The sequence below is a fragment of the Stegostoma tigrinum genome, chromosome 1 (genome assembly GCF_030684315.1).
Source record: "Stegostoma tigrinum isolate sSteTig4 chromosome 1, sSteTig4.hap1, whole genome shotgun sequence".
NCBI classification, from domain to species: Eukaryota; Metazoa; Chordata; class Chondrichthyes; order Orectolobiformes; family Stegostomatidae; genus Stegostoma; species Stegostoma tigrinum.
In genome coordinates this window covers 149,524,215-149,552,073 of record NC_081354.1, presented here as the reverse complement: position 1 = coordinate 149,552,073, position 27,859 = coordinate 149,524,215, and the positions used below count along the sequence as shown (strand labels likewise).

The 27,859-nt window shown below is 42.6% G+C and overlaps 1 protein-coding gene across 1 annotated transcript in view; it reads right to left on the bottom strand.

Annotated features, from left to right (window-relative positions):
• The window catches only part of slc45a2 (solute carrier family 45 member 2), a 50,027-nt gene extending 23,737 nt beyond the window's left edge, over positions 1–26,290 (bottom strand). Inside the window, exons 1-5 of the mRNA XM_059642905.1 lie at positions 25,879–26,290; positions 25,314–25,490; positions 15,986–16,332; positions 15,270–15,413; positions 10,711–10,834 (exon numbers count right to left, since the gene is read on the bottom strand). Of these exons, the coding sequence (XP_059498888.1) occupies positions 10,711–10,834; positions 15,270–15,413; positions 15,986–16,332; positions 25,314–25,490; positions 25,879–26,290 (1,204 nt within the window). The remainder of the gene's footprint in view (positions 1–10,710; positions 10,835–15,269; positions 15,414–15,985; positions 16,333–25,313; positions 25,491–25,878) is intronic.
• Positions 26,291–27,859: the final 1,569 nt, after the last annotated feature.

The following is a 27,859-nucleotide window of genomic DNA, read 5'->3' as shown; positions in this document are numbered from 1 at the left end:
TTTTGAAGTTCTATTGTTTTCAAATTTTAATCTCATTTTTACCAGCCAATCATTTTGCTATTACCACTACTTTGAGAAGTCTGTAGTTCTTATTTCCTTCTCAAATTTTTAGTTCTTTCATTCACCATTTTTGGTTTTTTTTTCTCAATTTCTATCCAAGATGCTCCATTCTTGTAATTTCCTTTCTTTTTGCTCATATGACCTTTCAAAATCAATGGCAATAGTTTTCAAAAATTCCCTGCCACTCCCCTGTCTAAAACCACAACGGCTAACAAGATTGGATTCTGCTGGCCGAGTATTCTGTATCAGACAGTTACCCAGTGGTAATCAAGTGTGTGTGGCTTCTGTCTAATAAAGACCCAGCATTATTCCCCAGCAAGAGTTGAATGGTGACCATGCTAGAAAGATTTGTTGCCATTATTCCTGTGAAGAAGAAAATGAGCCTAAAGGATATTTCTGAGGAAACGTCACTGGGCTTGAAATGTTAACTCTGATTTTTTCTTTAGCAATGCTATCAGATCCGCTGAGCCTTTAGAGCAACTTCTGTTTTTGTTCTGTGTTATTCGCAAGTAACTCCGGTCACTTTGTTTCAGACATTGAATGCAACATCAGGAATTGTTTAGGCAAATTTCCCCATTGTTTAATATTATACACAAAGATGATTTTGTCAGGGTTGTTTAACTGGTCGGTCTTGTTTTTTATTACGGCTGCAATTGAATTGTAGCTTTGACTCCATGCATGGCTTCCTTGTCAGTTGACTGGATTGTGAAGGTGGTTTTCCAATTTGAAGGTCTTTACTGTAAAGATACCAAGTCTTGGACACCTTTGGAAAAGTCAGGACACTTGAGGCTGGGGTGGGAATCAGGTAGCTTAGGAGATTTTGATATTTGGGATCTGGTGAACTCTTGGGATTGTTAACATTCGAGAAAAATTTACTTAAAAAGTGCATACGCCTCTTGGAATTGCCAAATCTGTTCAGAACTGTCAAATTTGTTTTAATGAATGGAAGTGTTTATTGTATGCAATAGATAACTCTGATCAAGACCATTTTATCGTTTTCTCTTGTGCCTAGGTACTAGCAGATACAAAGGGGTAACATGGTAGATGTAGGAGAAAAGGCGAAACAATGGATTGGGATGAGTTGGCATTAGGTTAGCAGAGAAGGTTCAAGACACCATAGGCAATTGGTGAGGGGCATGGAGTGGCACTGGGATAAGGAACCATGACAGTTCCTGGACATTATGTGGCATGTTGGGGCAGCCTGGTGGCTTCATGGTTAGCACTGCTGCCTCACAGTGTCAGGGACCCAGGTTTGATTCCACCCTCAGGTGACTCTTTGTGTGGAGTTTGCACATTCTCCCCATGTCTGCATGGATTTCTTCTGGTTTTCTCCCACACTCTAACAGATGTGCAGGCTAGGTGAATTGGCCATGCTATATTGCCCGTAGCATTCAGGGATGTGTAGGCTAGGTGGGTTATAGGCTGATGGGTCTGGGCAGGATGCTCCTGCAGTTGGTGTGGACTTGTTGGGCCGGAGGGCCTGTTCCACAGTGTAGGGATATTATGATGTATGATAATAAAGGTGGCACGGGTGGGGAGTGTGGGAGATGAGGAGGAAGTGAGGGTTAAGGCCAAAAGAACACTACTTCTTCTATTTTAGTTTTGGCGCACATTGCTGGGGCACACAACCTACTGTGGCACTTGGCAACCTCTTCAGCACTTCATGGATCAGCCAGACCAACTTTCAATACAACACCTCCAGGATGCCAAATGGGGATTATAGGTGGCTACTGTTAAAGGTTGTGACCATGGAGGTGGAAGCTCTCCTGTCTCTACAGACTAGACCTGCTCATGAATAGTGACGTCTTGGACAACACAACCTGAAAAGCAGTGAGTGAGAGATGGGTCTATTAAAAATCTGTGAAACATTTATGTGATTAGAAATAAGTAAATCTAGACTAAATTCTACAGGAGAATAAGGGGACATTGGTTCAAATGAAGAAAAGGTAAATTGAGGACTGAGATTAAGAAATCCTCCATCAAAAGACTGATCAGAACAAACTTTCAAGAAGAGTAGCGCCAATCTAGTAATCGCAAAAGAAACAACTTCACAATGAATTGGAGATAATAGGAATTAATAAAGATGCTGGAGAATCCGAGATAACAGTGTGGAGCTGGATGAACACAGCAGGCTATGCAGCATGCTGTGAGCATTTCTGATGAAGGGTCTAGGCCTGAAACGTCAGCTTTCCCGTTCCTAAGATGCTGCTTGGTCAGCTGCATTCATCCACCTCCACATCTTGTTATCTCACAATGAAGTGGATGGAGTTTAAGATGTTTCTGGCAATAATACCATAACATTGTATGAATAGCTGTCCTCATTCAAATTTGACTGGTGATAATGTAAAAATAGATCTGCTAATTTGAGGCTCACACATTTATTCAAATGTTCTTGCAGAGTAATAGAATTTGAGATAATATTTTGTTAACAAGGACTGAAATGCTACATTCAATATTGGTGATGCTAAACTTTGTTTTAATCCCAAGAAACAGTTTTAAATAATGGAAATGGTGCTGAAAGCATTGACCAGCCATATATTTATAAATCTCAGTTGTACACCAGTACTGCAGCAATTCAGTATAATTTATAACTCTATCCAATTTTGTAACACATGCTAAGTAACTCTTTTAGGCTGATGAATGTTTGATTTATGCATGGTATCTCCTCAATCAGAATGATTGAAGAGTGGGAATTGTCACATCAATTCAATGATGCAACTTAAACAATTAGAATAATTGTTCATCTGTATACTTCACAAAGTCTGAAAATTGATTTAAAAAGTATCTTCCCCTAATGGCTGAATTTTTGCAAAACAAGGGCGGGAGGGTGGCTCAGTGGTTAGCACTGCTACCTTACAGCACCAAGGACCTGCGTTCAACTCCACCCTTGGGTGACTGTGTGTGGAATTTGCCCACTCTCCCCGTGTCTGTGTTGGTTTCCTCCGGGTGCTCTGGTTTACTCCCACAGTCCAAAGATGTGCAGGCTAGGTGGATTGGCCATGCTATATTGCCCATAGTGTTCAGGGATGTGTTGATTAGGTGGGTTAGAGGTGAATGGGTCTGGGTGGGATTCTGTGTGTTGGTGTGGACTTGTTGGGCTGAAGGGCCTGTTTCCTCACTGTAGAGATTCTATGATTCTCCCAACTTCCATCATACAGAAATTACAAGTAATTCAAAGAGTATCATGAAATGCTAAAACTTGTAACATTATTAAACCCCCCACACTCCACTAATCCAGTTTTTAATAGCAACATAGAGCTTTGTTTTCCCATTCCCACATATGTCCTCTACATACAAATCAGGACAAATCCACACGGCCAATTACCAGCCCATCAGTCTCCTCTCAATCATCAGTAAAGTGATGGAAGGTGTCATCTACAGTGCTATCAAGCAGCACCTGCTCAGCAATAACCTGCTCAGTGAAGCTCAGTCTGTGTTCCACTAGGGACACTCAGCTCCTGGCCTTTTTATAGCTCGGTTCAAGCATGGACAAAAGAGCTGAATTCCAGAGGTGAGGTGAGAATGACAGTCCTTGATATCAGGGATACCTTTGACCCAGTGTGGCATCAAACTCTAGCAAAACTGAAGTCAATGGGAATCATGGAGAAAAACTCTCCACTGGATGGTGTCATACCTGACATAAGGGTTTTACCTGCTTTTAGGCCAGTCAACTCAGCTCCAGAACATCTCCGCAGAAATCCCTCAGGATTTGTCCCAGGTCCACCAATCTTCAGCTACTTCATCAATGACTTTCCCTCCATCATACGGTCAGAAGTAGGATGTTCACCAATGATTGCATAATATTTAGCACCATTCGCAACTCCTCAGATGCTGAAGCAGTCCATGCCTAAATGCAGCAAGACCTGGTCAATGTCCAGGCTTAGGCTGACAAGTGGCAATTGTCATTGCTTGGCATGTGTGTGCTGCCAATCTCTGGCAAGAAAGAATCTTACCTGGGCACTTTTGTGGCATGACCACTGAGCTCCCTTTTTCACAATGTTTTGGTGGCTAGCATTGACCAAAAACTCAAAAGGACACCACCCGTGCTCAGTAGCAACAGTGTGTACCATTTACAAGGCATGTGCCCAACCACTAACACTGCATGGCCTCTACGCCACCACTCACTCACTTGGACACCTCTTGAAATGCATCAACACTAACTGTGACATTTCATCTCATCTCACCTAACCCTTCCCTTTCTCTCATTCCATCAGAAAATGGCTCAAAGTGGACAGAAATAGACAATACCGATGGTAGGGTCCAAGAGAGTCACCTCCTCATTTCCTATTGGGAGGGGATATTTGCCCTAGCTGGTGAGGACTGTGATTATTCACATCCAATTGTTACTTATTACTGTGCTGCTCTTTCATGACCACCACTAACACACCCGAACAGCTACCCGTTTTCTACGATTTGTTCTTTTATCCTTACATATTGTTTGGGAACCCTTTACCTGATTGAGGATTAGTCCACTTAGATTTTGAGATATGGCCATTTGCTTGAAGAAAATGCTGACAACTGTGACAACTCACTGGCTTGAAGTCTGCACTGAATGGCAAGGCAAAACAGAAGTACTGTGATTCTTAAAGCTCTGGCCCGGAGTGTAAAGCACATAAAGGTTAAGCACGGCAACAATGTTATGAACATCCAAGTAGATCCAGAGAAAGTGTGTGCAACGAGAGCAAGCAAGGAGCTCCGAGATACCCACTGGTGGACTTGTAAGCTGGGTGCTTGTCTGTCTGCAATATGCCCTGGCAGCAGGACTCCAGCACAAGCTACCACTGTCGTCCTAAGTGCAACATTGAAGTGCAAAAACATATTGTAAGTGAGTTAGAGATGTGCCATGAGCGTGGTGTTAGAAATTGGGCTCCCTTTATGACTGAACTTTCCTAGTATTTACTGTGTACCATGAGATATCACTGAATCACTTACAGCAGCAGCAACTAACATTCCAAATAGAGAAGTATCACAAGAATCAACCACATCACAATACTCCATTTAATGAGTTTCAGCAACTTTTCTGGCACCCTTCGTACCCTATTCTCACATTGTTTGAGAAAATAGAATGTTGTGGTTTTAGGAGGTCAACTAACTTTCAGCCGAAGGCTAACTTTCAGTCCTGAAGAAGGGTAATATCTGAAACATTAACAGCTCCTTCCCTCCAGATGCTGCCTGATTTGCTGTGTTCTTCCAGCCTTCTGATTGTCTACCTTTTGGGTGAAAGCAGGCAAAGGGCTGACAGTTGTCCTGACATCTCGCGTCTTGGCTGCGAGGGTTTAGACAAATGATTGACATAAAATGCCAGCATTTTCAACAGGTGCGAATGGAAAGACTGAGGGAGGATTGAGAGGACCACACCACGATCTTCTTGGGAGAAGACCAGGAGTTCTCCTACAACGGCCCGGAGGGAAGAACAGAGACTGTTACTGCAAAAGACTGCAGTCCCCGACTTGAAAACTGCTCCATTCTACAGAAAGCCTTTGGGATTGCGAATGTGTTTGCATTTGTCACATGTCATAGATTTCATCTTTGTCTAATTGAATGCTGCATTGTAATTTAAGTGCTGCTTTTCAACAAATTGAATAAAATTTTGAAAGTTATTTATACAAATAGTTGATTGCCTATACTAGGTAACAGTAAGTCACAAATGCTCCAAAAGCAACAGCAGTGAGGCTTGTATGTGTCCAATGCCAAGGTTTGTGGACAGGAGGGTGTGGGCTGTTGCAGCCTGGGAAGGGTGCCCTGGAACGTTGATGACTGAGGGAGGCGGCCCAGAGGAGCGAATGGCGAGCTGGAGTTGCCAGGTACCCACTCTGACTTTCACATTGGGAATTGCCACTGTACAGTTTCCAACAGGTGGGTGGGAAAGTGGGAAACTGCACACCAAGGTAAGTTTAGGTAATAATAGCATTCTAATGGATGCAAATAGGTTGCTCTCTACTCACTGGTGAGATTCTCACCTCACCATTCAAAACTTTGCGATTGAATCAGATATTTTGCTCTCAATAATGAAAATCTCATTTCTGACTATCTCCCCCTATTTTCTGAATTGTCTCATCAAAGTACACATCATTCAACTTCCACCCTCAGAAAAGCATGCATTATGTTCGCTCAACATATTCCCTTCCTTTTCTCTACTTCCTACTCCCTCACTGAGGATGCTTCACAAACTCGCTTGCTACATCAGTGTGGAGGGTAGAATTTCCTCCATAGTGTCACAGTTATTCAGAAGACTGATTTATTTTGTGCATTTTGGTCGATAATAATTCTTTGCAGCATCTCTAATAAAACGTCCAAGAAGATTCTCATCTGGAGCTTTGGATCACCCTGCAACCTTATCAATCCTTCTCTAGGAACATTTCAGCATTTTGACATTTCAGTACAACAGCAATGGTCTTCTGCTTATTTACTATTCTGTCTATTCCACATTCACTCGCAACACCATTATCTTCCGTGTATCCTACCTTTAGCATTCTTAATCCTACTTGCTTTCAAAATTTTCCATTTTGACTATGCTTTTTTGAGATATCTTCCTCCCACCCAGACCTTTCCGACATATCTCCCATTTACCAAATACTAAAGAAATATGTGGTTATGCCTATTTACAGAAGACATCATGGGAACCTGAATAAAATAACACAATAATGTATCTTGTGTCCTGGAGTCCTCGTACTGCTTCCTCCATTCCTACTAATAATGGAAAAAAATAAATAGTGCCCCAAGCACAAAAAGAGGAAATGCAATATGAATGATGCAATTTGCTCAGATATTATACCTGCAAATTCTACCAAATGAAATAATTACATCAGACTTAAAATAAATTTACATTAGTGTTATTTTAATTTATATTAGCTTGTGACATAACATTCAAAAGTATTGGCAAAGACTTGGACTATAATTTATTCAAACGACCAAGTAAGTATCTTACCATTTTAAATCAAAATTAAGGTAGATAAACCAGTGTGAAAACAAGACAACAAGTCATTTTTCATCAATACCCAAGTACCAAATGCCTATTTGCAATACCATTGATCACATTTTTCAAGACAGATTGTGAATTATGTGCTATTACTCCTAATCTATGGATCATCATCATCCTAAAAAACAAGCTTGCCTTAAGCAGGAGGATTATTCTCAACAGAGATAACAAGGTGTCGAGCTGGATGAACACAGCAGGCCAAGCAGCATCTCAGGAGCACAAAAGCTGATGTTTCATTGTGATCTGTGGTATCGCAGGATGCTAAGAGAGAGACTAAGGAAAATATTATCTTGTAACATTTGTGAGGTGGATTTGCAAGCAAGGAACTAAAGGCTCAAAGGTTGATAGCGTGGTCTAATCAAGGAAACTAAAACAGAAATCCTTCACGTCACAGGCTAACTGGTGACAACAGATTGGAGAAGTCTGGACATTCTGGTCAGAGAAAAAAGCACTTCTGGGAGTTGACCTTGTATACAATAGTTATGGATATGTAAAAGGCAAATTCTCAATATTAATGAACTTCTAACACAAGAGCAGGATGAAGGAAGAAAGCATTGAATATATTTAAAACTAACACCAGAAATTTTACCTTCTTAACATGCAATGAAGGTAAAGATCTGGGAAGCATTTTAGACCAGATCAATGACCATGGCCATCTAGAAGAACAAGGGCAGCAGATATTTGGGAACATACCACCTCCAAGCTCCACTCCAAGCCAATCATCATTCAGACTCAGAAATATATCGCTGATCCTTTACTACTGCTGGGTCAAAAATCCTGGGATTCTTTCCTTGATGGCATTGTGGGTGTACCGACAGTAAATTCACTGCTGTTCTTCAAGAAGACTGTCAAAAACTCTTCATCTCCAGAAACAATCTATTGAACTTCCTGTCAAGGGCAATTAGGGATAGGCAGTAAATTCTGGGCCAGGCAGTGCTGCCTACATTCCATGAATTAATTAAAAATAATGAATTGCTTGTTGAAATGTATAAACGATTTAGTCAATTGGCCTTCCCAGTTTCAAAGTATCTTGTTCAAGAACAAAAAGGTATTTTGAGTAAATGGTAATTGACAAACTGTGCCAGCTGTGAAATATTTCAGATGTGCCATTTCTTTGCACTTCAATGTTTTAGCAAAACCCACGGGCAGGTATCTTCTAAAAGACTGGCTCAGTATTGATTCTAGGGAGTCCCACGGAGAGTTTCACTCCACAAACTCCAGTGAACTATCTCAGCCAGCTCAGTAGAACATAAGAAGTAGGAGCAGAGGTAGGTAGTTCAGCCTGCTGTACCATTTAATATGATCATGATTGATCTCATCATCTTGTCCTCAACTTCCTTTTTCTGATACTCTCCATAACCCTTCTACCCATTATTAATGAAATATTCCCATCTACTCAATGTCCTGCATTCGGTGTACTCTGGGGTAGGGAATTCTAGCCTTCGAAAGAAGTCATTTTTCTTCCCCTCTTTACGACCTTTTATTTTAAAACTGTAACCTCTCATCTAGATTGTCCCACGAAGGGACACAGCCTCTATATGTCTGTCTACTTTGTTAATCCCCTTTAGCATCTTATTTACCTCAATTAGATCTCCCGTCATTCTTCTAAACTCCAGAAGTGTTAGCCAAAACTGTTCAATATCCCTTCAAAAGACAAACCCCTCATCTCAGAACCAATCTCATAAATCTCCTGTGAGCTGCCTCCAGTGTCACTACCCCCCTTCTCAGGTATGGGGACAAAAGTGACACGTTACTATTCCAGGCACAGTCTCACTAACACTGCAGCTCACCCCTTTGCATATGTACTAAGCCGCTCACTTACATTTTCTTTCTCTCACCAGCAGCGGACATATTTGCCACTGCTAAGATGTGCTGGGATTCCCACTGTTGGCACCATATTTAAAGTTGTCAGTCACAGTACACGTTGTAAGAGAGAGAAACAAAAAAGAAAAGCTTCAGAAAGCTCATGGATGGTATAGGTGAAATAGAATGTTACATTTGCAATTGTGTTGCTACTTTACATCAGCATCTGTTTGATCAACTATCTGCTGGGCTACCCATTCTTAACACCATATTACATTAGGACTCTGACTTTACCGAACACCAAGCACAGCATAACATCTTGTCATTGTTCCAGGCTGACCATGGCCTTCCCCACTAACCGATTTGAAAGCACAGCTCTGACTGATGAGTGACCAAACCCCTGACTGACTGACCAGTCATCCTCTGGCTAGTTGCACTGGACCTGCAAAACTGACTCCCTGGGCGGTAATGATACGGAACCTCTGATGGTCGTCACCCCAAGCACATGCCTGACTGTATCCAAACCCCTAGACTGATATCAAATGATGCTATTGACTTACTTTGTCATAACCCTTCTGCCTGACCACAGTCATCCTTAACTTGACTGAGGACTCGTCTCCTTAGACTTTGTGACATGGCCATTTGGCTGAAGCATGTTGAGAGTGTACCATGTAAGTTGCTGGTATATGCTGTAAGGGTGACCTTGGTGTATCATGGTGCCATGCAGCAACATATTCCCCCCCCCCCCCCCCACCCCCCCAACCCACTTGATTGATCACTTCTGACAAAAACAACAAGCAGCCTGGCTTTGTTTCTGTCTTAAAAGGTAAGGCAAGATGGTGAGATTATGAACATCGAAGCAGGTGCAAAGTGAATAAACAGTAAGAGAGTGAGCAAATACCCTGAGTTGCACCCTGCACCAACCAGCTCCACACTCAGTTATCTCGGATTCTCTTGCATCTGCAGTTCCCACTATCTTGGATTATTCTCAACAGTCTACTGTCTTAGAGTCATAGGATCTTTTTCTGTGCTGTGTGACCCTTCGATCCAATTCATCCATACTGACCAAGTTTCCCAAACTAAACTAGTCCCACTTGATTACGTTTGTACCGTTTCCCTCTGAACTTTTACTATTTATGTACCAGTCCAAATGTCTTTTAAATGTTCTAACTGTACTACTTCCTTTGGCAGTTCATTTCACACATGAACCACCCTGTGAGAAGAAGTTGCCCCTCAGGTCCCTTTTAAATCTTTCTCCCCTCACTTTAAAAACATGCCCGCTAGTTTTGCACTCTCCCACCTTCGGGAAAAAATCTTTGCTATTTGCTGTTCACCTTCACAATGCCCCTCAATTTTATAAACCTCGATAAATGTCACCCCTCAACTTCTTATGCTCCAGTGAAAAAGTCCAACCCTATCCAGCCTCTCACACTCCCAGCAACATCCTGGTAAATCTTTTCAGATCTATCTTTTCTAATAATGTCCTTCAAATGCCAGGGCATTCAAAACTGTGCACAGTACTTCAAATATGGCCCCACCAACATCCTAAACAAACACAATATGATGTCCAACTCCTGCGCTCAACATCAGAGCAACGAAAGCAAGCATGCCAAATGTCTTCTTAAGTGCCCTGTTGACCTCTGACACAATTTTCAAAGAATTATGTACCCGAACCCCTTGGTCTCTCTGTTCAACAACCCTCCCCAGGGCCCACCATTAACTGTGTAAATCCTGCCCTTGTTCACTTTATCAAAATACAATACCTCATTTATCCAAGTTAAACTCCAAATATTGTCAATATTGACAACACTCAATATTAAAAAAGCAAAGAGACACTTAGTGTGCAGAAAACACAGTGAAGCACTTACATGAGTAAATTGCTGAAAAAATAGCATTAATGCACAAGCCCCAACTTCCTATTTCAACACCTCGCTCGTAAGTAATGTATGAGGTGGAGTTGTGTTCTGCATATGGATTTCCTTTATACATTACCTGAGAGATTTAAATAAAGAAATCAAATTATTATAATAAAATTATGAATATAATATTCTGTTACATTAAAAAGTCCTCTTCATGAGCAAAATAGGAAAAAAATTGAGGGAGCTACTTTTCTAAACTCAAAAGTCACGATTATTGTATACAGCTAAGGTTAATGAAAATATAAACATAAAGAATAGGACCTGGAATAGACCCTTTGGCCCACTCTGCCATTCATCAAGATCTTGGTGGGTCTTCTAAATCAGCACAAAAAGCTACTAACTTCTTTCTTGAGTACAATCAATGAATGAGTGTCCCAACGAGTAGCATGTTCCAGGTCGGAACACTCCAAAGCAGATGGGATTTGACCCAAGCCTTCTAGCTCAGAAGCAAGGACACTACCACAGCATCTAAGTGTATGTGCGATTAACTACTAATCACTGGATACCTATTTTGTAGAGGCAAAGAATAACTAAAATTCATAGAGATTAAATAAAGAAATTTCTCATCTCAATCCTGAATGGTTTGCTCTTTATTTCAAGATCCCATGTTTTAAAGTCATTAACTGATTTCACTGAAAACTATGAACGCTTGAATACTTGAAAGTGGTGAAAGAAATTGCCCCAAGCATCCCAAAAATCACTCATGAAAATCAACTAATGGTAGTGAACAGCCAGAGAAAAATTGCCCACGTGAAGTGAATATGCAGGAAGGATGAGGAACATGCTGAAGTAGTGAACATGTCAGCATTAAACCTGGGACAGAAACAGCCTGAGTGGATAAGCAACATGAGTAGGAGAAGCTGGGACCCAAGGGCACAGCATCAGAGTGACAGGTTAACACTTTAGAACTGAGATGAGGAGGAATTTCTTCAGCCAGAGGGCAGTGAATCATGGAACTCATTGAGCCAGAAGGCTGTGCATTAAGTGCCTTTTAGGCAGAGATAGCTAGGTCTTGATTAGTAAAGAGATGAAAGGTTATGGGGAGAGCAGGGGAATGGAGTTGTGAAAAACATGTTAGTCATGATTGAATTGGAGAGCAGACCTGATGGCCCAAGTGGCCTAATTCTGTTCCTATATCTTATGGATACAACATAAACACCATTTTGTATTAGTGATAATGGGAACTGCAGATGCTGGAAAGGTCTAGGCCCAAAACATCAGCTTTTGTGCTCCTGAGCCTGCTGTGTTCATCCAGCCTCACATTTTATTATCATAAACACCATTTTGGGCTGTTTAGGGCCTAACCTAACAATCTGAATTTTAAGGGAATATGCTTCTTTTTATAAAACCAATTATCCTTGTAAGCAGCTAAATCAACTTGTTCACTTTCACAGACTTTCATCAATAAGCCAATAAAGTTTGTTGTTCCTGAGTTCTAAGTAAAATTGTGCCATTTAGTTTGTACTAACCACCCCCAATTTTCAATTAAAAAGATATCATTTAATTCTTCTTTGAATTAAACTCATCTGCTGTGTGCCTGCCTATTTAACCAACTACATCCTTCTGAAGTTAACTGCTACAATCCTTGTTGTTCATCATGTTTCAGAATTTCATGCCTCCTGAAAGCTTTGAATATACACACCTGAGTTCAGAACATATAATGCTACTTAAAGGTATTACTCATTAATGCTGCAAGATGAGGTTTGTCTGCCAATGTGCTTTGGCACCCACAGTACATTAAACTTTCCAAAAAACCCCAGAGTTTACTGTACCCATTGTCCCAAATGTTTTTTCCTCCTGACTGGGCCAGCTAAGTTTATTTGACTGAGTCAGTTTTTAAAAGTGATCTCCATCTTCTACAGGTAGCAGAATAACTGGTCAAAGTGAAGTTATTGTTAGGCCATGACATGCACATACCCAGTTTGCACAAGGTAAAAGAATCATGAGCAAAATGTCCAAAACTAGAGGGCATGGTTTAAGGAGAGAGGGGAATGATTTAAAAGGGGCCTCAGGGACAACATTTCCATGCAGAGGGTAGTGTGTGTACAGAAAAGAACTGCCAGAGGAAGCGGAGAAGACTGGTACAATTACAATATTTAAAAGCCATCTGGATGATTAGGAAGGGTTTAATGGGATATGGACCAAATGCTGGCAAAGTGGGACTAGATTAACTTAGGATATCTGGTTGACAGTTGGACTGAAGGGTCTGTTTCCATACTGTACATCTCTCTCCCAGTGACTAAAAAAGATGCTAGAATTAAACTGTACATTTTCTTATCTCATTTTATATTGCTCAGTACTTATAAACATATTTAAAAACTCCCATTGCTGACTTTGACAAGTGGCCTCCTGTAGTTGGCAAACTTTCCAGTTCCAGCCCAGAGGGTGTTGGCTTACTGAAGTACAAGCTTTAGTAGTTTTAATATTGTCCTCTGCAAGTCAGACACCAGACACCATTTTGTTGATTTTAAAAAGAAACCTATTCACACAGATAGGTTATGCCACACCTCTGAAGCAGTTGGGATTTGATCCAGGCCTTCTAGCTCAGAAGCAATGACACTACCACAGTATCTCCAAGAGTATCAGCAACAAACTTATCAAGATGTACCCACTTTATAGACTGAGCAGTCTGAAAACTACCATTCACCAATAATTAGGACTTCAGCTTGGCAGGCCTTGTGGCACAGTGGCTACTTTAGGCCACAAGGTCCAGTTAAGTCCCACCTGCTCCAAAGTTGTGTGATAACATCACTGAGCCAAGTGATAGGAAAATACCTAGGAACTCAAGACCACCTTTACCTTGTGCTCATCCTTGTAGACAGGACAGCTAAACAACTCATACCATTCACCCCCACATCCAACTCAACCTAGATTCACACATCAAACTGAGCCTGCTGGCCAAAAGATAGAGACACTATCACTACAGGACATGCTGCTTTTTCAAAGTGGCCTGTTATGTGATGTTATTTCACACCTTTTGGTGTGGCACTTGGACCCAGGCCTCAGAAGCAGGGACACTACCCCTGCACTACAGGACCCCACAGTTTCTCTCTTCTTCATGTCCGGGAGTGCAGCAAAACATTTCATACTCCTAAGACACTGCCTGGCCTGCTGTGTTCCTCCAGCGCCACACTGTTTTATGTCAAATCACCCATGTTTCCATTGTTTAATTTATATGTAGAACCCATCAACTCAACAAGCGAGAGGGAGACTGTTTCCTCTTTGTACTTACACAGTCATTTAATCAATTAACCCCATTCAGCTGCTTAACTTTTGCCCTACTGACACATCCCACCAGGCCCTGCTTTCAATCTCTTTGCTAAGTCTGTCTCTATGTTACCACTTAGCTTTCAAACTTGTGAGCTTCAATATTTACCAATCACTATCTGAGATACTTTGTCAAATGTGCTTTAAAAGTTCATAAGGGCATAAGAAATAGAAGTAGTAGCCATTTGAATCCTCAAGTCTGCCCTTTAAAGATCATGAGTGATGTGCCCTAGTCTCAATTTGTGCACCAGCTCCCCTTGCTATCAAATTGCTGGTATTTTAAAACCTTTTCTACCTCCTCTCTAAATATTTTCAGTGATCCAACCTCTGTAACAGGTCACAGCACAATAAATTGAAAAAAGATATTATTAACCTTTTGTCTTTTTACATAATAAACATTTGATCAAGGTCAGGGAATGTTTCCTCTAACTGTTATTGGCAGAAAGATCCCGAACTCTTTATGTTCTAGGTCATCATGTGGCTACACAGGTAATCTTCACCAATCTTGTCAACAAAGCTGAGTGGAAAATGCTCTCTGAAGTCTCATTAAGGTGCTCAGCACAATCTACACTGCTTGATCACAAAGAACTCAGAGAGCACTGTGTTGTTACAAACACAATATTTCAGATGAGGTAATCATATGACCATATCTGCCCACTCAACTTGAGCTCATCGAAGACCGGCAATGAGTTGCTCAGTCCTGGTCAACAGTCCACCTTCAACCTATACCATCATAAATTTAAAGTGATAATCAGTCTTCTTTTTTAGCACCTGATCCTATTGAATGACAGGGTAAGCCTAATGGCCTACTCCTGTTCCTGTTTCCTATGGTGTGATTATGAACAAAGGTGTCTCATCACCTCCTTCTTAAGGGAAATGAGTGATGGCAATATATGTACGTCTTACCATCCATACTTACAACCCATAAAGGAATAAGAGGGAGAAAATAAACAGAAACTGTGAGCCTGCGCCATGCATAAATAATGCTGTTCTTAATTCAATGGATGTAGAGTGCTTCAGGCATTCTGAAGATGTGACAAGTACCAAATAAAATTATTTACGCCGAAGTAGTGGCTAGAAAGACCACTGTAGACCTATATCATGTAGGCTTCCATGAGAATGAAATGCACAAATTGGTCTTAATTTGGTGTCTTGTTAACAAACGCCACACATAATAGGTGTCAAAAAAGTTCTAATGAAATTCAAAATAAAGATTAACCAATGCTGTTATTTGTTCTTACTTGGCCTGCGAAGTCAGTGAAGAATAGCATGGTTGAGAGAAATGCTGTCCATCCTATGAGGTGACTAACACACAAGGAACGGTAATGAGAAGGCATACTGAGCAGAGCTTTAACTAGTGACTTTAGGGTTATATGCTTTTGCTCCTGAAATCAAATATTAAAATATATTAGTGTCGCTTAATTCACTTCAACCATTAACTAAATGCTGTTGGCGAACACTTTCAGAGATACTTAGAAAATTTGACAACACAATAAAGGAGATTCAATTAATGCTCCTATTATGTGCAGCCAGAAGATATACTTGTTGTAAACAGCTAAAGAATCTTTCCTTATCTTCATCTGTACTTACCAGTACTATGGTGTACAGAGGCATTTTTTGAGTTTATAGTCTCAATGAGATTGTGTCGGAATATGATTACAATATGCCAAATAAACATTTCATTTCAGTAAAAGAATCCGTTTGCTTTGACATTTTCTATGATGTTTCAAAGGAATTATTTGCATTATTGTTAACTACCAAATACATAAAAATTTAAGATATATTTCATAGCTCATACAGCTCTGCCTTGTCTGCTCACAGGTAAATTGTTTCCACTGTGGCAAACAAGGTAATATGGAAATAAATTGTTTAGTCATCCTTTGATAAGCTAAGTTAAAAAAAACTGCTTCCTCATAACAACACCTAATTTAAAATAAAGCTCATTAAAGAAAATTACCTTTTCTCCTGATGGATTAATGCAGGTGATTTGCGAGTTATCTTCCAATTTTACCATCACTGATGAAGATCTTGATCTATAAGAATTTTGATCATAGTTACCACTTGCAGGACTCTCAATTGTTCCATAGATAGGAGTATTATGTCCCAATAGGTATAACTGTTGATGATCTACATCTTGATCAAATGGAATTTCAGGAATACTGCACATGTGTATTATTAGAAGTACAATAAAAATAATTGTAGCAAAAACGTAAATAACTTGATATTCAGATCCTAGTATCCAACCCAGGGATGTGTTTCTCCATTCAATAGCACCAATTAGGTAGCCTGCAGCACCTCCAAGGCCTACATGAAGGGAAAGCATATTGATTAACATTTGAGCAATTTGTCTTAAAGCAACTTATTACTGTTTATCCCGATTGTACTACCACCAATGTCCATTGCAAACAGGTTAGAAAGCAATCATTTCTTTTCTCCGCTTTTGAAACAACGGATGCTGGTAATACATTAGCAACTGTCTTGGGGAAATTTCTAAATCTGACAGCTGACGAACCCTGAATTAACAACTCTTAAACAATTAACACTTTCACAGAGATAAGATTTTAGTTTTATAGCCCTTAAATGCTGAAAAATGTGGTTTTGGAAGAGTCTATAGAACCTGAGTGCTATCAGCTGTTAACGAATCTTTCTGGCCATGGTTTTCATTTAAAAATCTTCAGAGTCAGAAAGAAAATAAACTCCAAAGCTTGCAGTAATGTTGTTAGTTTCTAACCTGCTCTTGGATGAAGTAATTGGGAAACTGATAAAGTTTCCTAATCTCACTATTTGACTACCTTGACAATCTTGAGAAACTGTGACAACTTTCTAAAGACATGAAACTATCTTTACTTCCATCCAAGGTGAAGTTTGCTTGGAAAATTTGCCATTGTTTAGCATTTTGACTAACCAAAATTTCAGTTTTGCCTCTTGTTCTTACAAATGACTTTTGATTTATAATAGGCAACTTAATTTTGAGTTTGTTCAAAGAAACCTGATGAAACTTTGTGTAAATCAATATTATTCTAATATATAATGGCATGAGGGAGGAGAGCATGCAGGCATGGATGGAATGTTGGCTAGATTACAAAAGGCAGAAAATTGGTCTGAATGATCTTTCTCAGGTTTGGCAAGAAGTAATAAAGTGATGTGAGCTGGAACCTCACAGATTTTCCATTTATATAAATTATTTTGCTGAAGGGATCGAAAACTATGTTTGCCAAACTTGCTGATGACATGACATTAGGGAAATAAATTGTGAAGACGTGTGGTTACCACAAAGGTATTAATGCGGTAAGTGAGTGGACAATGATGTAGTATAGTGTGGGAAAATGTGAAGATGTCCATTCTGGAAGGTAAAATGAAAGACATATACAAAGGTTGAGAGGTTGCATGGCTCAGAGGAAAAGGTACCTGGGTGTCCTCATGCATGAATCACAAATGGTTAATATGCAGCTATAACAAGTAATTTTTTAAAAGATTATAAAATGTTATAAATTATCACAAGGGGAATTGAATCCAAAAGTAGGCAAGTTATGAAAGGTAATGGGAACTGTAGATGCTGGAGAATCCAAGATAACAAAGTGTGTGGCTGGATGAACACAGCAGGCCAAACAGCATCTCAGGAGCACAAAAGCTGACGTTTCGGGCCTAGACCCTTCATCCGGGTCTAGGCCCGAAACGTCAGCTTTTGTGCTCCTGAGATGTTGCTTGGCCTGCTGTAGGCAAATTATGCTTCAGTTTAATAGGGCACAGGTGAGAGTGCATTTGGAGTACTGTGCACCTTGTTGTACTGGGTACCTTATTTAAGGAAGGGTGTAAATGCATTGGAAGCAATTCAAAGTAGGATCATTCAACTAATCCTTGGAATGGTCAGGTGTCTGGGCAGATTAAGCTGGTATGTGCTGGAGTTTAGAAGAGCAGGAGGTTACTACATTGAAACAATGATATATGATTGAATGGTGGACTAGACTCGAGGATTTGAATGGCCTCCTGTTCTCAATGAGACGGATGATGTGACATGAGGAGCTGTGGGACTTGATTACTTGTGCATTTTTTCCATTCCAATTATAACATTTTGTTGTCAACCATGGCTAGAATGTTCTTTTTCATGTTCATCACGAAGTAAATTTTTTTTTTGCACAAGAACAAAATGTTTTCAATGTCAGAAAGAACAAAGAATAATAAAGCACAGGAACAGGCCATTTGGCCCTCCAAGTTTGTGCTGATGCATCCTGCCCTTTCACACTAAAACTGTCTTCACTTACAGGATCTACATACTTTATTCCTTGCCTATTCATGTAGTCATCCAGGTCCTTCTTGAATGCTGCTACTGTGTCTACTTCCACCACCTCCTTTGGCAGCATGTTCCAAGTACTCACCAGCTTTTGTGAGTAAAACATGCCTCGCACATCTCTTTTAAACATCTCCCCTTAACACCTTGAACCTGTGCCCTCTTGTAGTTGACCCCACCACCCTGGTAAAAGCCTCATTCTTTCCACTCTATCCCTGCCACTCACAATCATGTAAACTTGTATTAGTTCACCGTCAATCTTCTGCACTTCAGTGAAAACAAACCCAGTCTATCCAAGATAACAAAGTGTGGAGCTGGATGAACACAGCAGGCCAAGCAGCATCTCAGGAGCACAAAAGCTGACGTTTCGGGCCTAGACCCTTCATCAGAGAGGGGGATGGGGAGAGGGAACTGGAATAAATAGGGAAAGAGGGGGAGGCAGACCGAAGATGGAGAGAAAAGAAGATAGGTGGAGAGGAGAGTATAGGTGAGGAGGTAGGGAGGGGATAGGTCAGTCCAGGGAAGACGGACAGGTCAAGGAGGCGGGATGAGGTGGTAGGTAGGAAACAGAGGTACGGCTTGAGGTGGGAGGAAGGGATGGGTGAGAGGAAGAACAGGTTAGGGAGGCAGAGACAGGCTGGGCTGGTTTTGGGATGCAGTGGGGGGGAGGGGAAGAACTGGGCTGGTTTTGGGATGCGGTGGGGGAAGGGGAGATTTTGAAGCTTGTGAAGTCCACATTGATACAATTGGGCTGCAGGGTTCCCAAGCGGAATATGAGTTGCTGTTCTTACAACCTTCAGGTGGCATCCTTGTGGCACTGCAGGAGGCCCATGATGGACATGTCGTCTGACGAATGGGAGCAGGAGTTAAAATGGTTCGCGACTGGGAGGTGCAGTTGTTTGTTGCGAACCGAGCGGAGGTGTTCTGCATAGCGGTCCCCAAGCCTCCACTTGGCTTTCCCAATGTAGGGGAAGCCACACTGGGTACAATGGATACAATATATCACATTGGCAGATGTGCAGGTGAACATCTGCTTGATATGGAAGGTCATCTTGGGGCCTGGGATAGGGGTGAGGGAGGAGGCGTGGGGGCAAGTGTAGCACTTCCTGCGGTTGCAGGGGAAGGTGCCAGGTGTGGTGGGGTTGGAGGGGAGTATTGAGCGGGCAAGGGAATCGCAGAGAGAGTGGTCTCTCCAGAAGGCAGAAAAGGGTGGGGATGGAAAAATAGCTTGGGTGGTGGGGTCGGATTGTAAATGGCGGAAGTGTTGCAGGATGATACGTTGTATCCGGAGGTTGGTGGGGTGGTATGTGAGAACGAGGGGGATCCTCTGGGGGCGTTGATGGCGGGGGTGGGGTGTGAGGGATGTGTTGCAGGAAATGCGGGAGACACGGTCAAGTACGTTCTCAACCACTGTGGGGGAAGTTGCGGTACTTGAAGAACGTGGACATCTGGGATGTGCGGGAGTGGAATGCCTCATCGTGGGAGCAGATGCGGCAGAGGCGGAGGAATTGGGAATAGGGGATGGAATTTTTGCAGGAGGGTGGGTGGGAGGAGGTGTATTCTAGGTAGCTGTGGGAGTCAGTGGGCTTGAAATGGACATCAGTTTCTAACTGGTTACCTGAGATGGAGACTGAGAGGTCCAGGAAGTTGAGGGATGTGTTGGAGATGGCCCAGGTGAACTTGAGGTTTGGGTGGAAGTTGTTGGTGAAGTGGAATGAACTGTTCGAGCTCCTCTGGGGAGCAAGAGGCTGAGCTGATACAGTCATCAGTATAACGGAGGAAGAGGTGGGGTTTGGGGCCTGTGTAGGTGTGGAAGAGGGACTGTTCCACGTAACCTACAAAGAAGCGGGCATAGCTTGGGCCCATGCAGGTGCCCATAGCCACCCCCTTTGTCTGTAGGAAGTGGGAGGAATCGAAAGAGAAGTTGTTGAGGGTGAGGACAAGTTCGGCTCGGCTTCCTGGACCTCTCAGTCTCCATCTCAGGTAACCAGCTAGGAACTGATGTCCATTTTAAGCCCACTGACTCCAACAGCTACCTAGATTACACCTACTCCCACCCACCCTCCTGCAAAAATTCCATACCCTATTCCCAATTCCTCCGCCTCTTCTGCATCTGCTCCCAGGATGAGGCATTCCACTCCCGCACATCCCAGATGTCCACGTTCTTCAAGGACCGCAACTTTCCCCCCGCAATGGTCGAGAACACCCTTGACCGCATCTCCCGCAACACATCCCTCACACCCCGCCACCAACGCCCCCAGAGGATCCCCCTCATTCTCACATACCACCCCACAAACCTCCGGATACAACGTATCATCCTCCAACACTTCTGCCATCTACAATCCGACCCCACCACCCAAGCTATTTTTTCCATCCCCACCCTTGTCAGCCTTCCGGAGAGACCACTCTCTCCACGACTCCCTTGTCCGCTCCACACTCTCCTCCAACCCCACCACACCCGGCACCTTCCCCTGCAACCGCTGGAAGTGCTACACTTGCCCCCACACCTCCTCCCTCACCCCTATCCCAGGCCCCAAGATGAACTTCCATAACAAGCAGATGTTCACCTGCACATCTGCCAATGTGGTATATTGTATCCATTGCACCTGGTGTGGCTTCCTCTCCATTGGGGAAACCAAGTGGAGGCTTGGAGACCACTTTGCAGAACACCTACGCTCGATTCGCAATAAACAACTGCACCACCCAGTCGCAAACCATTTCAACTCCCCCTCCCATTCTTTAGATGACATGTCCATCATGGGCCTCCTGCAGTGCCACAATGATGCCACCCAAAGGTTGCAAGAACAGCAACTCATATTCCGCTTGGGAACCCTGCAGCCCAATGGTATCATTGTGTACTTCACAAGCTTCAAAATCTCCCCTTCCCCCAATGCATCCCAAAACCAGCCCAGTTCTTCCCCTCCCCCCACTGCATCCCTAAACCAGCCCAGCCTGTTTTTCGTCTTCCCTAACCTGTTCTTCCTCTCACCCATCCCTTCCTCCCACCTCAAGCCGCACCTGTTTCCTACCTACCACCTCATCCCGCCTCCTTGACCTGTCTGTCTTCCCTAGACTGACCTATCCCCTCCCTACCTCACCTATACTGTCCTCTCTACCTCTCTTCTTTTCTCTCCATCTTTGGTCTGCCTCCCCCTCTCTCCCTATTTATTCCAGAACCCTCACCCCATCCTCCTCTCTGATGAAGGGTCTAGGCCTGAAACGTCAGCTTTTGTTCTCCTGAGATGCTGCTTGGCCTGCTGTGTTCATCCAGCTCTACACTTTGTTATCTTGGATTCTCCAGCATCTGCAGTTCCCATTATCACCAGTCTATCCAACCTTTCTTCATATTTAAAAAAACCCATACCAGGCAATATCCTGGTAAACACTTTCTCTACCCTATCTAAAGCATCTACATCCTTCTGATAGTACAGTGATCTATATGCAATATTCCAAGCGTGATCTAACTAAAGTTCTCCAAAGCTGCAGCACTACTTGTTGAACCTTATACACAATGCCCCTTCCAATGAAGGCAACTGTACCATAGACCTTTTTCACTACTTTATCTACCTGCACTGCAACCTACAGTGATCTGTGGACCTGCACACCTGGGTCCCTCTGTATATCAATACACCTAAGGGTTCTGCCCTTCACTATATAATTTCCATTTTATCTTGACATTCCAAAATACGTCACCTTCACATTTATCCAGATTAAACTCCTTCTGCCATTTTTTGTCCATGTCTCCAATTGATCTATGTCCTGCTGTATCCTCTGACAAAGCTCCTCACTATCCTCAACTCTACCAATCTTTGTATCATCTGCAAACTTACTAATTAGATCAGCCACCTTTTCCTCCAAGTCATTCATGAAGACCATGAACAGCAGATGCTTCAGCACTGATCCCTGTGGCAACACCACTCGTCACAACCCTCCATCCCAAAAAGCGTCTTTACATTGCTACCCTCCATTGTGTATGACTAAGCCAGTTCTGTATCAATCTTGCCAGCTCACCTGATACCATGTGGCTTCATCTTTTGTACCAGTCTGCCATGAGGGACATAGAAACTTAGAAGCACAAGATAGGAACAGGAGGAGGCCAGTTATCCCTGATGAGTCTGCTCCACTATTCATCACGATCATGGCTGATCCTTTTATTCATTAATGGGATGAGGACATCACTGGCTAGGCAGCATTTATTGCCCATCCCTAATTGTCCAGAGGGCAGTTCAGAGTCAACCACATTGCTGTGGGTCTGGAGACACATGTAGGCCAGACCAGGTAAGGATGGCAGTTTTCTTCCCTTAAGGGCATTGGACAAATCCAGCTGGTTTACCATCAATTGACAATGGGTTCATGGTCTTCATTAGACGTTTAATTCCCAATTTTTAAAAAATTTCAAATTCCACCATCTGCCACGGTGGGATTCAAACTCGAGACCCCAGAATGTTATTTAGTTCTCTGGATTAACAGTCCAGCAATAATACCACTAGGCCATTGCCTACCACCACCCCCCCCCCCCCCCCCGTTTCATTAAACTCAATAGCCTAAGCTTGCTTTTTCCCCATAATCTTTATTCCCATTCACCTAAAGTGCTATATCTAGCGGTTTCATGAATACATTCAATGTTTTCGCATCAAATACTTTCTGTGGTAATGAATTCCACAGGCTCACCACTGACTGAAGAAATGTCTCCTCATCTCTGTCCTAAATGGTCTACACTGAATCGTCAGACAGTGACCCCTAGTTCTGGACACACTTACCATTGGGAACATACTCCCAACATCGATGTCATTGGCTCTGAACTGCCCTCTGGGCAATAAATGCTGCTTTGCCAGAGACACCCTCATCCCATGAATGAAATAAGAAAGAAAAAGTTCTCTGCCTTGCGACGTACTTTAGTGACTCCACCAGCCATTTGAACCTGGATGCCCATCGGTCAAGCTTGAGCAGCCAGTGACCCTTCCTAAACATGGGCTCTCTGGGTCAAATGAAATACCCATCACTCCCCAAATACCACAGGATGGCCATTCTACTTAGCTGAGCTGCTCAGTCATATGTTTAAGCTAACTTTTAAGTTAGTTTGCCTTTATTTACTTTAACCTTATTTTTGTGCTATTAACTATAAACTGAAGATTAGTAGAAAGTAGACTTTTCTTTGCCTTTACTCACAAATCAGCTTCTCTCCTGCGCCTGAGAATTTTTACTTTCTCTGTGCGAGAGAAACCTTGTCAACCTGATGATCTACGGCTCACAATTCTGAGTGTGCAACTATCAGTGTATCAGATACATTGATGGTGATCTTTCGAAATTCTACTGACTCTGGCATGTTTCCCTTAGATTGTAAGGTAGCAAACGTAATTTAAAAAAGTGAAAGAGAAAAGAAGGAAGAGCAAACCAGTTAGCTGAACAACAGTTGTGAGGATAATACTAAAATGTTTGGACACAGCGAGTGTAATCAGGACACACAGTGGTTGAAGAAGGCAATTCACCACTTTCTCAAGGGCAATTCAGGGTGGTTAATAAATGCTGACTCAGTTAATGTTGCCAAATGAATAAACTTATACACATAGATCTGGGATTCAGGTCCATTGTACCCTGAAGGTGGCAACGCAGGCTGACAGAGTGGTCAAGAAGGCATACGGCATGCTTTCATTCATCAGACAGGGCATTCAGTACCAGAGTTGGCAGGTCATGTTACAGTTATATAGGACTTTGGTTGGACCATATTTGAAATACTGCGTACACTTCTGGTCACCAAATTACCAAAAGGATGTGGATGTTTTGGAGAGGGTGCATAGGAGGTTCACCAGGATGTTGCCTGGTATGGAGGGCACTAGCTATGAAGAGAAGTTGAGTAGATTAGGATTATTTACGCTAGAAAGACAGAGATTGAGGGGGGGCCTGATTGAGGTTGACCAAATCACAAGCGGTATAGTCAGGGTGGATAACAAAAAGCTTTTTCCCCAGAGTGAGGGACTCAATTACCAGGGGTTATGATTTCAAGGTGAGAGGGGAAAGGTTTAAGGGAGATATCCATGGAAAGTTCTTTACGCAGAGGGTGGTGGGTGCCTGGAACACGTTGCCAGTGGAGGTGGTAGAGGCGGGCATGGCAGCGTCATTTAAGAGGTACCTAGACAGATACATGAATGGGCAGAGAGCAGAGGGATGCAGATCCTTGGAAAATAGGCAACAAGGTTAGATAGAGGACCTGGATTGGTGGAGGGCTGAAGAGCCTGTCCCTGTGCTGTAATTTTCTTTGTTCCTTGTTGAAACCAAAGGTGGAAGAATGGGAGTGACAGGGACAACCACAATTCTAGTTTGATGTCTTTTTTTTTCAAAAAAAAATCATATTTTGAAAGTGTCAAAATATATACCCTCTATCACCCGACCTTGATGAGGCTGAACGGGGATGGGACAGTGAATGATGGATTAAGAATGAAGTGAGCAACGACACAGCAGAGATGGTAAAGATGATGCAAGATTAAAATGAATTATTCCATCGGGGAAAGGTAGGGATCAGGGGTCAGTTCGAAGAAACATGAGGGAAATGGAAGCTTGGGCAAGGACTTGCGGAGGAACAACTGAGAAGAGAATGCAATGGGAATCGATGACTATCACGTTTTCCCTGCAACCTACCACAGTTTCCCAGATTAAACACGATGTCCTACCTAAAAATAAAACAAAATGGTCAGGTACGAGAACAGAAGAAAAAGACGAACAAGTGGGGAAAGATGCAAGCATAAGATATTGGAAAAAGATTAACTATTTCCCCAATTATTCTATAAATTGTTGAAAAACCTACGCTCAGTATAGACTAAATCAGTCATATTTCGCAAATTCTTTCAACAATAATAATTCGACGAATTCTTCTATATGTGAAAGTTAATTGCTTTATGTCTCTGGCTGATACCTCACGAGTTGAGTTCTGCTGACGCCAAAAAGAGACTCGTGATAATTGCACGTTGCCAGCTGCCGGGATTGAGAAGAAAGCACTCACCAGTTAACAGTGCGTGGAAGTGTAAGGCTTTCTCTTTATCCTCATGGGAGCACACATCAAACAAATATGCTTTGATAGGACTGTCGATGAAGTCAGCCGAGAAGTCAAAGACGATCACACCGAAAACAGTAATCAGGACGCCCCAAATATGCCTTTGTTTCCTGTTTTTTATGGTGGCTAAAACATTTTTTTCAATTAGATCATTCATCCCGGAGGTTTCCCGTAAGATTTGAGTTTAAACTTATTTGTGTAAATTCGCAGTGTGCATTTCCCCTCCGTCTGATCCCTTGAAGAGAGTGTAACTACAATAGTTATAGATAGTTACAATTGCTTTCGGAATTTTTAAACTACGTAATATTCAGACGAGTCAGATATAGCTACTTTGTGAGCTCAAGAATCACCGTATAGATGTTTACACTATTGAGCTGTGTGAACTGTGAGCATCTAAGAGTAGTGATGCGAAACGTGCATAATTAGAAAGTTCTATTTGAGACTAGGCTGCAGTTGCTTAACTCCCCAGCACATTCTCGAGCACTTTCCAGGGTAAGTGCAGTTAGATACTTGCCTGTTACCATCGCGTCTCCGTTCAGAAACAGAGTCATTCCGAGCACCATCAGGATCCCCAGCGCCAAGATGTAGGGCCTCCTCCTCCCCAGTTTCGAGCGGCAGTAGTCGCTGGCGGAGCCGACGATGGGTTGAAGGATGAAGCCCAGGCAGGGGCTGATGAGCCACACCAGACTGTAGAGGCTCGGCGGGAGCCCGACACTGAGCAGCACCGGGGTGGCGAAAGCTCCTTCTGCAGCGTAGCAGAACTCCCTACCAAACATCAGGCCACTGTGCATGAGTAGTCTGAGCGGGGACCTCCTGGGAAGCTCTGGGGGACCACTGAGGGTCACCTCTGCTGGGCTAGTGGCCCTCTTCTCCGCTTCAGGCAGCAGGCTGCCAGTATCCCTGGATATTGCTGCTGAACGGGTCATCGCTCTACCCCTTGAACACTAACAAGAAGTTGCTGGGAAAAGCTCAGCAGGTCTGGCAGCATCTGTGACGGAGAAAACAGAGTTAATCTTTCGGGTCCGGTGACCCTTCCTCAGAAGTGGCGGTAGCTGGGAAAACGTCAGTTTATATGCAGAAAATAGGGAGGTGGGTGGGGTAGGGAGTAAACGATAGGATAGAGCCCAAAGGGAGAGAAAGACAGCTGAATAGACAAAGGAGTTGATAATGATCAGGCTGGGAGGGTGAATAGTTGTTCATGGGGACTGCTAGTGCAAGCATAGAGATTGGAACGGAAATCCCGTCGGAGAGAGGAGCAGAACTTCTTCAAGGTGGGCATGCCTGTTAGAGATGTGGCAGTGAGTTAAATACTAAATAAGTAAATACCGCTTATTTCTTCACCTTCTTCCTGGCCTTTCACTTATTGGGGGGTCACAGCAGAGATATTAACAACTCCCATGTGACAAAGGAAACGCCAGGCAGACCAGACTGAGACACAACACAAACCCCTCAGCACTTGAGCAGTCATCAGTTCGTTAAAAGTTGCGTCAACGTCTGCAAATCAGCCGCACAATGATGTGTGGAAGTTCCACTAAACTCCTCTCACGTAAACTCTGAAGCAACGTTGTTATGATATTTATCATTCATTTTGATATATAACACAATGGATGATTGTGATACCATGAACGATGCATTTGTGTCACGACATCTTTGCCCTCAACTTTCAATACAAAAGGATAATATTTACAATCTGCCACCAACTGAAAGTCTTCGTCTGAATGGGGACTGGAGGAGATTCAATAGTAATTTTCACAGAAGATACAGACTTAAGGAGGAATGTGTTAATTGGGCAAAGCATATGTGTCACTACAGCTTTCCCTTCAAACTTTGATTTGATTTATTATTGTTATGTTGTGAGATACAGTGAAAAGTATTGGTGTGTGTTATCCAAACAAAGCATCACTTACATAAGTACATCAGGGTAATAGAACAGAAACAAAAACAGAAGTTGCTGGAAAAGCTCAGCAGGTCTGGCAGCATCTGTGAAGGAAAAAAAACAGAGTCAACGTTTTGGGTCTGGTGACCCTTCCTCAGAACTCTGGATTCCAGGGTTTGATTTTGTTCCTGATTTACAGCATCCACAATTCTTTTGGTTTAATAGAACGGAATGTAGAACATAGCATTTCAGCTACAGAGAACGTGCAGAGAAAGGTCAACTCCAAATATGAGGGTTTCATAAGTCCAATAACAGCAGGGAAGAAGCTGTTCTTAAATCTGTTTGCACATGTTTTCAAACTGTTGCATCTTCTGCCTTATGGAGGAGGATAGAAGAAAGTATAACCAGGTGCAAGGGATCTTTGATTATGTTGTCTGCTTTACTAAGGCAGAGGGAAATGTAGACAGAGTCAATGGATGGAATGCTCTTTTTGTTGACACACTGTGGAGCTGGAGGAGCATAACAAGTCAGACAGCATCAGAGGAACAGGAAAGTCGACATTTTGGTTTTACACAGGCTACTTTTCTTGATGGACTAGGATGCATTCACAACTCTCTGT